General features: G+C 42.7%; 1 protein-coding gene across 1 annotated transcript in view; it reads left to right on the plus strand.

Annotated features, from left to right (window-relative positions):
* The first annotated feature begins 12,162 nt into the window (after positions 1-12,162).
* SCUBE2 (signal peptide, CUB domain and EGF like domain containing 2) overlaps positions 12,163-12,939 on the plus strand; it is a 67,291-nt gene continuing 66,514 nt past the window's right edge. The window contains exon 1 of the mRNA XM_081241454.1: positions 12,163-12,298. Coding sequence (XP_081097580.1) covers positions 12,178-12,298 — 121 coding nt within the window. The 5' untranslated portion in view covers positions 12,163-12,177. The remainder of the gene's footprint in view (positions 12,299-12,939) is intronic.

Consider the following 12,939-nt stretch of genomic DNA (forward strand, 5'->3'; position numbering starts at 1 on the left):
TAATGATGAAAAATCTGAAAGTGAAATCAAGGAAACACTCCCATTTACCACTGCAACAAAAAGAATAAAATATCTAGGAATAAACCTACCTAAGGAGACAAAAGACCTGTATGCAGAAAATTATAAGACACTGATGAAAGAAATTAAAGATGATACAAATAGATGGAGAGATGTACCATGTTCTTGGATTGGAAGAATCAACATTGTGAAAATGACTCTACTACCCAAAGCAATCTACAGATTCAATGCAATCCCTATCAAACTACCACTGGCATTTTTCACAGAACTAGAGCAAAAAATTTCACAATTTGTATGGAAACTCAAAAGACCCTGAATAGCGAAAGCAATCTTGAGAACGAAAAATGGAGCTGGAGGAATCAGGCTCCCTGACTTCAGACTATACTACAAAGCTACAGTAATCAAGACAGTATGGTACTGGCACAAAAACAGAAAGATAGATCAATGGAACAGGATAGAAAGCCCAGAGAGAAACCCACGCACATATGGTCACCTTATCTTTGATAAAGGAGGCAGGAATGTACAGTGGAGAAAGGACAGTCTCTTCAATAAGTGGTGCTGGGAAAACTGGATAGGGACATGTAAAAGTATGAGATTAGATCACTCCCTAACACCATACACAAAAATAAGCTCAAAATGGATTAAAGACCTAAATGTAAGGCCAGACACTATCAAACTCTTAGAGGAAAACATAGGCAGAACACTCTATGACATAAATCACAGCAAGATCCTTTTTGACCCACCTCCTAGAGAAATGGAAATAAAGACAAAAATAAACACATGGGACCTAATGAAACTTCAAAGCTTTTGCACAGCAAAGGAAACCATAAACAAGACCAAAAGACAACCCTCAGAATGGGAGAAAATATTTGCAAATGAAGCAACTGACAAAGGATTAATCTCCAAAATTTATAAGCAGCTCATACAGCTCAATAACAAAAAAACAAACAACCCAATCCAAAAATGGGCAGAAGACCTAAATAGACATTTCTCCACAGAAGATATACAGACTGCCAACAAACACATGAAAGGATGCTCAACATCTTTACTCATTAGAGAAATGCAAATCAAAACTACAATGAGATATCATCTCACACCAGTCAGAATGGCCATCATCAAAAAATCTAGAAACAATAAATGCTGGAGAGGGTGTGGAAAAAAGGGAACACTCTTGCACTGCTGGTGGGAATGTGAATTGGTACAGCCACTATGGAGAACGGTATGGAGGTTCCTTAAAAAACTACAAATAGAACTACCATATGACCCAGCAATCCCACTACTGGGCATATACCCTGAGAAAACCATAATTCAAAAAGAGACATGTACCAAAATGTTCATAGCAGCCCTATTTACAATAGCCCGGAGATTGAAACAACCTAAGTGTCCATCATCGGATGAATGGGTAAAGAAGATGTGGCACATATATACAATGGAATATTACTCAGCCATAAAAAGAAATGAAATTGAGCTATTTGTAATGAGGTGGATGGACCTAGAGTCTGTCATACAGAGTGAAGTAAGTCAGAAAGAGAAAGACAAATACTGTATGCTGACACATATATATGGAATTTAAGAAAAAAAAATGTCATGAAGAACATAGGGGTAAGACAGGAATAAAGACACAGACCTACTAGAGAATGGACTTGAGGATATGGGGAGGGGGAAGGGTAAGCTGTGACAAAGTGAAAGAGCGGCATGGACATATATACACTACCAAACGTAAGGTAGATAGCTAGTGGGAAGCAGCCGCATAGCACAGGGAGATCAGCTCGGTACTTTGTGACCGCCTGGAGGGGTGGGATAGGGAGGGTGGGAGGGAGACGCAAAAGGGAGGGGATATGGGAACATATGTATATGTATAACTGATTAAATTTGTTATAAAGCAAAAAAAAATGTGGCTACAAGAATTTAGAAGATGTTATCTGTTGCCTGTTTAGCCTAACTTGGTCCAGGATGATAACTCACTGTAATCAGGTCTCAACATTTTGAAGGCAGCAGGAGACATTCACTTATACTCTGTGGCTGAAAATGAACTATGAACAAACCTCATATTGAAAATTTCCATGATTTTCAAAAGTGTTTGGGATCTAGACTTCATTCAATTTTAAGGTACTTTGGTGGTCATGACAATAAAAACCGCCTCTACTCCAGTCCTCCTTGTCTTCCTCCGCCTCCTCCTCCTTCTGTGGCAATATAGTTAAATGGTTCAACCACTAAAAAGTATAAAGACACAATCACTGAAACCTCCCTCCCATCCTTGACCTCCATCTACCTAGCCATCTTCCTAATTTCTTATATATCTTTCTAGAAATTCTTTATGTATATACAAGAAAGTACAAATACAGATTCTTGTGTTTTTCTTTTTTACACAAAATGTAACAGAACATACACATTGTTCTGTACTTTTTTTTTCATTTAAAAGTATATCTTGGAGAGCTTTTCATATTAGAATATATAGAGCTTCCTCCTTCCTTTTTATAGCTACGTAATATTCTATTTTATGGATGTCACATAATTTATATTTCTGCCTGGGGTTTTTCACCATTTGAGTTGCTTCTGATCTTTTGCTGCTACAAACAATGCTGTGATGAATAGCTTTGTGCATATGTCATTTTGCACATGTGAGAGTCAATATATATTAAATATGTTTATTTAATTTAAATAGATGTTTTAAGACTGCTTTTTGTAGAACTTATGTCAATATACACTCCCACCACTCATGTTTGAAATGCCTGTTTCCCTAGACTTGCCATGAAAATGTTATCAAACTTTGGATTTTTTGTTTCATATGTTTAAGATTCATTTATATTTCTTTTAATTCATGTCCTTTTCCCATTTTCTATTGGGTAACTGGTCTTTACTTATTTACATCTAGAGGCTCTTTACATATGAACTAGATTACTCCTTTGTAATCTAATATGAAAACATTTCTCCCAACTTGTTATTTATTTATTCTTTGACTTTACTTATAATGTTTCTTAAACATTAAAGTATTTTCTTCTGTATGGTTGAACTTATTAATCTTTTATGGCTTCTGGATTTGGGGTGACAGAAAGACTTTCCTTACTACAAGATGAAAGGTATTTTCTCATTTTTCTTTTAAAACTGTTGAGGTTTTTTAAAAAGTTAAAAAAAATTTTTTTTGGTCACACAGCTTGCTGGAGGGATCTCGGTTCCCCAACCAGGGACTGAACCCAAGCCATGGCAGTGAAAGCCTGGAATTCTAACCACTAGGCCGCCAGGGAACTCCCTGAAAGTTAAATTTTTTATTCATTTGAAGTTAACTTAGTGAGGCATGAGGAATGGATTCAACTTCATTGTTGTCTTAAGTGGCTACCCATTTGTTCCAATACCGTTTATTTAGTGGTCCATATTTTTTCCAATGACTTGAGATGTCAGCTTTATTATATTGTATCTATGTATGATTTTGTGACTATTTCTGGATATTATATTCAACTCCATTAGCCTATCTGTCTACATTACACTGTTCTGATTACTGAGGCTTCATAATATCTTTTAATATATGTAGTGCTGATCTACCTCCCCTGCCATTGCTCTTCTTTTTCACACTTTTTATCACTATTCTTGCTCCTTTCTTTGTCTATGTAAATTTAGAATCAATTTATCTAATTAAAAAAAGGTGTATTGCAGGATTTCCCTGGTGGTCCAGTGGCTAAGATTCCATGCTCCCACTGCAGGGGGCCTGGGTTCGATCCCTGGTCAGGGAACTAGATCCCACATGCCACAACTAGGAGTTCGCATGCCTCAACTAAAATCCCACACGCAACAACGAAGATCCCGTGTGCCACAACTAAGACCCGGCGCAGCCAAATAAATAAATAAATAAATAAATAAATATTTTTTAAAAGCCTATTGGATCACATTAAAATTTTGAATTAAGTTATGGAGAACTGACATTTTTATGATGTTACATATTTCTGTCCAAGAGCATGTTATATTTCTACTTGTTCAAGTTTTCTCTTGGATAGTGTTTTCCTGTGAAATTATCTGGTCCTGCTGCTTTTTAAAGAGGTAGGGTAGGGCTTCCCTGGTGGCGCAGTGGTTGAGAGTCTGCCTCCCGATGCAGGGGACACGGGTTCGTGCCCCGGTCCGGGAAGATCCCACATGCCATGGGCGGCTGGGCCCGTGAGCCATGGCCACTGAGCCTGCACGTCCGGAGCCTGTGCTCCGCAATGGGGGAGGCCGCAACAGTGAAAGGCCCGCGTACTGCAAAAAAAAAAAAAAAACCAAAAAAAAACAAATAAATAAATAAATAAAGAGGTAGGGTAGCTCTTTGACAACCTTCTCTATTTTTTCCGTACAAATTGTTCTCCATCGTTTCTCTCTCTTCTGTGGCCGGTCTTGTGTGCAAGGTTCTTCTGCTATTTAGAAATCTTGGATTTTCTTCTTGTAAGTTGCCTTTATAATTAAAACCTTCTATGACGTCCTTCATCCTCCATTTCTTTAGATAGTATCTATGGCTTCCCTACTATGAAAATAGTAAAACTAGCTCATATCCTAATACAGGGCCCAGACTGGCAACTGAGGCAGTGGCAGCAGCAAGAAGAGAGGAGGGTCTCTGCATGGGGGCACAACTGAGACCCGTGGTGGCCCCTCCATCCACAGAGCATGTTCCTGTGGTGTCTGCACAAGTGCTCTGGCCTGAGCACTGGGACAGAAATTGCCAACACTCAGGCAGTAAACTTTGTCGGTAAATTATTACAAAGGAAAGCAAACACCTGCACGTGGCAGTGAAGCATAGCAGGGAGTTCTTAGAATTCTTTGAGGAGTTTAGAGTCTCTGGTTTTTAAAACTGCTGCAACATTGTGAGGCAAATGTCCAAAGGCTTAGAAATAGAAACCAAATATAAAAATCATTCCATTAGATGAAAAAGAACACTATTTACATATGAAACTTCAGCTTAACCAATTATTAATAAGGAAGACAATTTTAAAGTTAATTTTTCCTTGTAATTGAAGATACAGCAGTGAACACTTGAATACATAAACAAGTGTTTTGAATTATACAAAAATCATGAAGCCACTTTCGGTTTCTTATATGACCTTCACAAATTACAGGAAATGTCAGGGAAAACATTGAAATGCCATTGTATAAATTTACATTTAAAATTAAATTCAGACTTACCCCAAACTGATTTGTATGAAGAGTTAAATCTTCTAAGAAGAAAATTTCTGCAAGAATCATCAGCTCTAGATGTACTAAAATTTGTTTCAAAGTAATTTATCAAAAATTTATCCCCGTGTGTTACAGCCTAAAATAGTTTTAACAGATCCAGTAATAGTTTCATCAGCAGAAAGATCCTTCTCATAACTAAAAATTATCAAAAATTATTTGTGACCTTTCATTTGCCAAGAATGACTGATGTCACTTCAATTATATTGATTGAAAATGAAGATCCCAAAAGTATAAATTCAATGACCTAATAAATGAGTTTTCATGAAAATGACCCAGAAAAAAATCTGATGATCAATCAAGATATCACATTAATAAGGTATTATTGTTTATTGCATTCTATAAAACTATACTAAAATGTTATTTTTGTACTTTGTAAGTTTGTTGTTACTCATATATCACTATTACCCCTATAAAATAGTTTTAAAGGAAAAAACTATTTTTGGTACCTTTAATGAAACTTTTCCCCTGCTTTTTGAATAAGGAGCCTTGCATTTTAATTTTGTACTGGGCTCTGCAAATTAAGAGCTGGCCCTGCCCATGAGGTTGGCCTATGGTACAGGTAATGCAGGCTGGGGAGCACCAAAGGTTTTTAAACAAGAATTATCATATTTTGAGAGAGGTAGTGAGGATGAATACTAATTAAGTTTCTTTTCTGCTGGACTATAAGCTCTTTGAGGCAGGGTTTGCCTCTCATTCATCTTTGTATCTCCCATAGTACCTAGCACAACACCTGGCATACATATGGGCCACAAGGAGCAGTGGTTAAGAAGGAGGATCTGATGCCAGACATCTTGGCACTACGTCCTGGTCTGTCCCCTCCTAGCAAGTTACTTAACCTCTCTTAACTTCAATTTCTATATCTGTAAAATATGGATAATGATGATACCTACTTCATAGAGTTTCTATGAGGATTAAATGAGCTAATGCATATGAAGTACTTCGAATAATGCCTGACATTTAGTATTCATTCAAGTATTAACTATTATCATTTTAAGGAAAAATTTATTGGAAGGATTTTTAATCCTCTGTAAGCAAAAAGGAGTGTTGGTGCAGTTTTCAGAACCATTGAAGAAACAGAGTCCTGGCATTTACACCAAGATAGCATCAACTCTGAATAAACAGTTATTTGTTACTTAGGCTCCTGAGAGGATTCAACCCTACCCAGCTATCTTTCCCACCTCACTCAGAGGATCACCTGCTACCCAGCTGAAGTTTCCTAATGGAGGCTTATCTGGAGCTGAATAGGAATAGTTTTTGGCTGTAAATAACAGAAAACTTAATTCAGAAAACCTCAATGAGCCACCACTTCACATCCATTAAGATGGCTATTGTTTAAAACAAAACAAAACAAAACAGTAAGTTTTGGTGAGTATGTGGAGAAATTGGAATCCTTGTGCACTGCTGGTGGGAATATAAAATGGTGTAGCTGCTATGGTCATTAGTACTGCAGTTCCTCAAAAAGTTAAAAATAGAAATACCATATGATCCAGCAATTCCACTTCTGGATATACACTAAAAAGAATTGAAAGCAGAGACACAAATAGATGTTTGTATACCCACACTCACAGCTGTATTATTCAAAGTGTCCAAAAAGCAGAAGCAACCCAAGTGTCCATTGACAGATGAATGGATAAGCAAAGTGTGGTATACACATACAGTGGCATACTATTCAGCCTTAAATGAGGAAGGAAATTCCAACACATGCTGCAATATGGATGAACCCTGAAGAATTTATGGTACATGAAGTAAGACAGTCATAAATACTGTATGATTCTATTCATATAAGGTACTTAGAGTAGTCAAACTCATAGAAACAGAAAGTAGAATGGTGGTTGCCAGGGGCTGGGGTGGGGTGAGGGAATGAACAATTATTGTTTAATGGGTACAGGGTGTCAGTTTTGCAAGATGAGAAAAGATCTGGGTATGGATGGCAGTGTTGATTGCACAACAATGTAAATGTACTCAATGCCATTAAAGCGTATACTTTAAAATGGTTCAAATGGTAAATTTTATGTTATATATATATATTACTACAATTTTTAAAATAAAAATAAAAATATTTTTAAAAAACCAATTCAAATGTTAAGGAAGTGTACTGGCACATATACCTGGGGGTCCCAAGGTGGGGCGTGGCTCAGGTGGGACTTCAATATTCCTCTTGGTTTACCCTCTTTGGGTTGGTATCAAGATGGCTGCCACAGTGTCTCGTTCATCACACCCATATCGCAGCAAGAAAAGAGAACTCTTCCATTCCAGCGTTTCAAGCAAAGGGACTGAGATTCCTTCTGATTAGAACATGTGAACCAGTGTTTACCCCTGAACGAATGACTGTTGCAGGGGGAATGGAATGAAAGATATTGGTTGTCTTAATCCAACTCCAGAGCCTGAAGTCAAGAGTGGGGCAGCTTCCCTCCTAGGAACATGGGCTGTCTGGGGAAGGGGTGAATATCTGGTAGGAAGGAGGAAGGAGCAGATGGAGATGGGTTAAGCAACTAGAAAAATTCACTACTTCACATCCAGCTCAGACGTGCTGAAAAAGCTTTCCAGGAGATGTGAAGGCCATCCATGGAGGAGAAATTAATGTGTGTGCAAGAGCAGATGGCTTTTCCTTTCTGCATTAGTTCTCAGAACCTGCTAACTTGCAGACTCTAGTACTTTCATCCATACGTCATTGCTGTCTGCGGGGCATCTCAGCACACATCTTTTTCCTTGGGGTATAGTAGTATATATATTTTTTTTCTGGGGGTGATTTTAATAGAAAACTAGTCTCATTCATTTCTGGTTGATTCTTAATGGTATGTATTTAATTTCATTTAATTATTTTTAAACAGCTTTGTTGAGTTATAATTGACATTTAGTTAAGTCATACATATTTAAGGTGTACAATTTGGTAGTTTTTATATGTACAGTTGGCCCTCTGTTAGTAATATTTATTAATCAAAATGTTGCACTTCATTTACTCAAGTATTTATTGAGACCCACTTCATGTCTTTTAGGCAAAGGGAAGAGCGTGAGCAAAAGAAAAGATGCATCTGGGGGTAAGTGACAAATTCCTGGTACAACTAGTTCGATGTTGCTGAGTGTATGTAGCTTGTGGGTAAGGGTGTAGTAGGAGAGAAGCTGGAAATGTAGAAGGGAGTCAGATCACAAAGGTCTTTGGCTAAGCAGTTCTTGTTTTAACTTATTTTTTGAAGTAAAAAGATACAATAAAGTGCATAAAGTGTTTTAAGTGTAAGCCAACATCTCAATGAATTTTTATATACGTATACATCCATATAATCCCCACCCAGATCAAGATCTAAAACATTTCCAGCATTCCAGAAGGTTCCTTCATGCTTCTTCCCAGTCAATATCTATCCCCAGAGGGAACTACTATTCTGGCCTCTATCACTATTAATTAGTTCTGTCTGTTCTTAACCTTCATAGAAGTGGAAGTACACAATATGTACCCTTTTGTATCTGCCTTGTTTCACTCAATATAATAATCATGAGATGTCTCTGTATTGTTGAACATATTAGAGTTTGTTCATTTTATTGTTCATTTTATTTATTCATTTATAGTATTCTATTGAATAAATATCCCACAATTTCTTTATGTATCCTCTAGTTGATGGATATTTGGGTTATTTCTAGTTTCGTGCTAGTGTGAATACAGCCGTTATGAACATTCTTGTTATGTGTCTTTTGGTGAACATACACACTCATTTCTCTTGGGTATACACCTAAAAGTGGGTAGTCATGTTTTGCTTGAGTGGTTATATCAAGGGAGTTTGGACTTTAGCCTGAGGAGGACTGAGATCGTTGTGATGAAATTTATATTTTACCCTGGCAGCCACTGTGGAAGATGCACTGAAGGGGGGTGAGATTCTAGAGTGGGAAATCGATAAGGAACCACCGACTAGGAGCAACAGACCAGGTGAGGGATGATGAGGCCTGACTTTGGAAGCTTGCATGGAGGAAGAGGATGGTTTTGAGAGATGGTAAGAAGGTCGAGTTGACATGAGGGTTTGGCTGTGGTGGGAAGAGAGAAAATGGAGTCTAGGATGACTGCCAGGTCTCTGACCTGGTGTTGGCAGAATGGTGGTGCCCTTCTCTCTAAGAGAGGAAGTGCTTGAGAAGGAGCAGGTTTGAGGAAGAAGATGAACTCCATTTTGAACATCTTGAATCTGAGGGACCTGTGGGAGATCAAGGTGGAGGTATCCAGTAGACAATTGGAGACAATACACAGAACTGAAGCTAAAGGGAGGTTTCTATTATGGAAACAAGGGAATGAGTGAACCATCAGGGAGAGGATGTTGAAAGAGGAGGATCCCAAGAAGATGACCGAGAAGGCATTTCCTGAGAGGCTGGAAAATCAGGAGCTTGCCTGATGCCATGAAAACCCAAGGGAGGGAGAGTTTCTAAAAGGAATTTCCAAAGGCTGCTGAAGAGTCAAAAAAGATGGGCACTGAAAGGTGTCCAGTGAATGCAGAGTTTACCTTAGCCATATGCAGTTCAGGAACACCCGCAGCTTCTGCTTCCACAGTCTTCTTAGTGCCAGCAGCCCACACCAGTGGCTGGGGCTGGCTGGGCTGTCTCTACCCTCCAGTCTGGTTCATGGCCTCTCAGCCTGAGGGAGGGGAGAGGGAGTTTCAGCCTTAGTCCAGGGACAGTGTGGGGACCTGAGTGGGACAATAGAGGGCAGACGGCAGCTAGCTCAGGGCCCATGAAGTTCCTCCTGACACTGGAACACTGAAAACATTGACATTTGAGCACACATTTCCCCTGAAGCCTTTCCCCTATGGAAATTCCTGGTTGTAAACCATACTGACTTTAATCTGAAGTGTCAGAAAGGTTGCCGGGGAATCTGGGAGCCGACCAGCTGAAAGCACGGTTGTATGGAAGTTAGGGCAAACAAAATAGGATTCAGAACATTTTTGGAGATCTGTGCCAGTGGTAAACTTTTCTGGGAAACACGGGGAAAACTTACGCTCTTAGACAAAAAAGCATTGGGTCTCATAATTAATTTGTATTCTTACTGAAATATAAACTTGGGGAAACAGTTGACGGGAAGAACAGTGCATCTTATTTCTTACCAGGCACAAGGGGCTGGAGGAGGCTCCTGTAGAGTTTAATGGGCAGCTTTATGTATTTATATGCTTTGACTGGAGCTAACGAGGTCTGTGCCACACAATGGGCAGTTTCCAGTTGGATTTTAAAAGAAAATAACTTTGATCATTTCAAAAGCAATGAAGCCTGATGCAGCGGAGAGAAAAGAAGGCAGTAATTTATGGCTACCATTAAGAACACAAAGGCAAAGGCGGAGAGAACGTTTCACTAAGTGAAGATTTACAAATGTGTAAAAATAACTCTTATTACTAGAAATAGCTGAGTGTCTCTCTCCACACCAAACAAAAGGGGGAGGAAGGGAGGGGTGAAAGACAGAAAAAGGGATGCAACCTGCTTGCCTTTGCTGGGGATGAAAAGGTCAAAAGAAAAACAACCACAGAAAAGTTATTTTCTCAGATTCTCCATTAGACAGCAACACTAGGAATGAAGACCCAAAGAGTCAGTCCCAGCCTGGGTGCCGTGGGGATGGGACGGGCAGGGGCAGCCGAGGAGTGGTGCAGAGTGGGGAGCTCTGAGAGGGTGCTGGACCCTAGGAAGACAGGTTTTTGTGCATGAGCTCGGTGTGGATTTTTTGTGATGTTTATTTTTTTCTGATTATCAAAGGAATGAATATATATACACACACATACATACATATATGTGTGCATATATTCACAGGAGAAAATTTAATAAATACAGAGAAGCTCAAACAAAGAACATTAAAATCCCTGAGTATGGTGTTTTGTTGCATCTGAGAATTGCTACTACCTTCGTTCCTGGAGCGATGCTGATGCTGCGTGTGGTTGGCTCCAGTCACCTGTGCCTAGGGTGGTGTGGGAAGGCCCTGTGCAGGTGTGTTCCCTTATAAGGATGTCTTGCTTGGAGGGCCAGGTGACAAGCACTGCTTGTATCTGCAGCTGGCCAGAGCTGATGTTTATGAGTTCGGGTGGTCGTAGATACCACCTGTGCCCATGTTGGGCTGTCTTGTCCCTGGTGGCTCACCCTTGACATTCTGGCCCCCTTTTCCTTCACCTTTAAGCTGCTCTGAAGATACATTTAACCGGTTTTCAGTGAAATGAACACTTTGTGCTGTGCTTCTGGGCCCAGCACTGTGCCAGAGAGGTACAGTCTCAGCAGTGCCCCATGGGGAGACAAGTGGGCCACTGTCCTCCCAGGACTTGGGGGCAGGGGATCAGAGAAGGCCTGGGTTGGGCAGAACGGAGAAGGGTGTAGACAGTGTGTGCTGAGGTGAGCAGAGAAGCTGGGCTCACCCTCTCCGCTGAGTTCTCTTGAGGATCCGAAGTCTGTGGAATCACTTTCATTCCATCCACATTCCCCCTCCTAAGTGGAGAGATGGGTAAGCCCTATAGGTGGTTTTGGGGTTTGGGGACTATAGGACTCTGAGCTACACAGGACACTTTCTGGGTGCCCCGTGTCCGAGTATTTCAGGGTAGAAGTGCTGTTTGTCTTCACAAGAGGGACCGGGTCAGGTTGGAGGACGCCGCGAACGGGCGGAGCACGAGGCTCTCCGCGGGCCGGAGCGCCGCGGCGGTGCGGGAGCAGCGAGTTTGCGGCGGGGGCCTGCGCGGCGGGGGCCTCGCGGCCCGCCGGGTCCGCCCCCGCCAGGCTGACAGCAGTCCTCTGGCCACCGCGGCCGCGCCCCCTCCGCCCCGGCCGGGAGGGGGAAGGGAGGGGGCCGGGAGGGGCGGCCCGGGGAGGACTGTGTGAAAATGAGGCCGGGGCTCGGGGGCCGGGCGGGGCCGGGCCGGGGGTGTCAGAGCGCGGCGGGCAAGGCGCCCGCACACACCTCCCGGAGCCGCCGCCGCGCTCGCCGCCCGCGCTCCGCCGTCTCTGCCCGCAGCCGCCGCGCCTTCCATGGGGGTCGCGGGCCTTGGCTGCCCCTGGGCGGCCCGGGCGCTGCTGCCGCTGCTGCTACCGCTGCTGCTGACGGCGGCCGTCCCGCCCGGTTGGGGCCGCCCCGCGGGGCCGCCAGAGGGTGAGTGTCCGGCCGTGGGGGCGCACCTGGCACAGCGGGCAGGGAGGGCGCCGAGAAGGGGTCCCGTGCCCCTCACGGGGCGCCCGGGGCGAGCGGGGCCGGGGCTCGGCTGCGGAGCTCCGCGTGGCCCCCCTTCCCCTGGGGCCGCACCCGCAGGCCAGGCAGAGGCGCTGCCACCGCGCGGGCCAGAGGCCCAGGGCCTGAGTGCGCGGCCCGGCCTCGGACCCGGGGCTGATGACAGTTCCCGCCCCGATCCCTGGGGAGCGCCTGCTGGGCAGACTCGCGAGGGCTGAGCGGGGAGCAGGGCTTTGGAGTCTCCTTGCGGAGATGGGGAAACTGAGGGGTCCGGCCGAAGTCCAAAGTGAGGTTATGGCAGCCGCGCTCCTTTCTTCTGGGGCCGGGAAGCTCTCCTGGGGGCTTCAGGGTCGGCTCCAGGGATTTTTCTGTCTGTGGAACAGCTGCTGCTTGAGAATCTGGGAATACCCGTTGTGCACTAACTGGACTTGGAATACTTTCAAAACTCTTTTGTTTTTAATTAACATCCTGGAAGGGTATCAGCCAAGGAAAGGCTTCTGCCAAGGCCGGTTTCCAGGTTGAGAGGGTGGTCAGCGGTGAAGGGGTGGAGGGGGGCACCATTACCT

Source organism: Mesoplodon bidens, assembly GCF_964165515.1.
Source record: "Mesoplodon bidens genome assembly, chromosome: 7".
Classification (NCBI taxonomy): Eukaryota; Metazoa; Chordata; class Mammalia; order Artiodactyla; family Ziphiidae; genus Mesoplodon; species Mesoplodon bidens.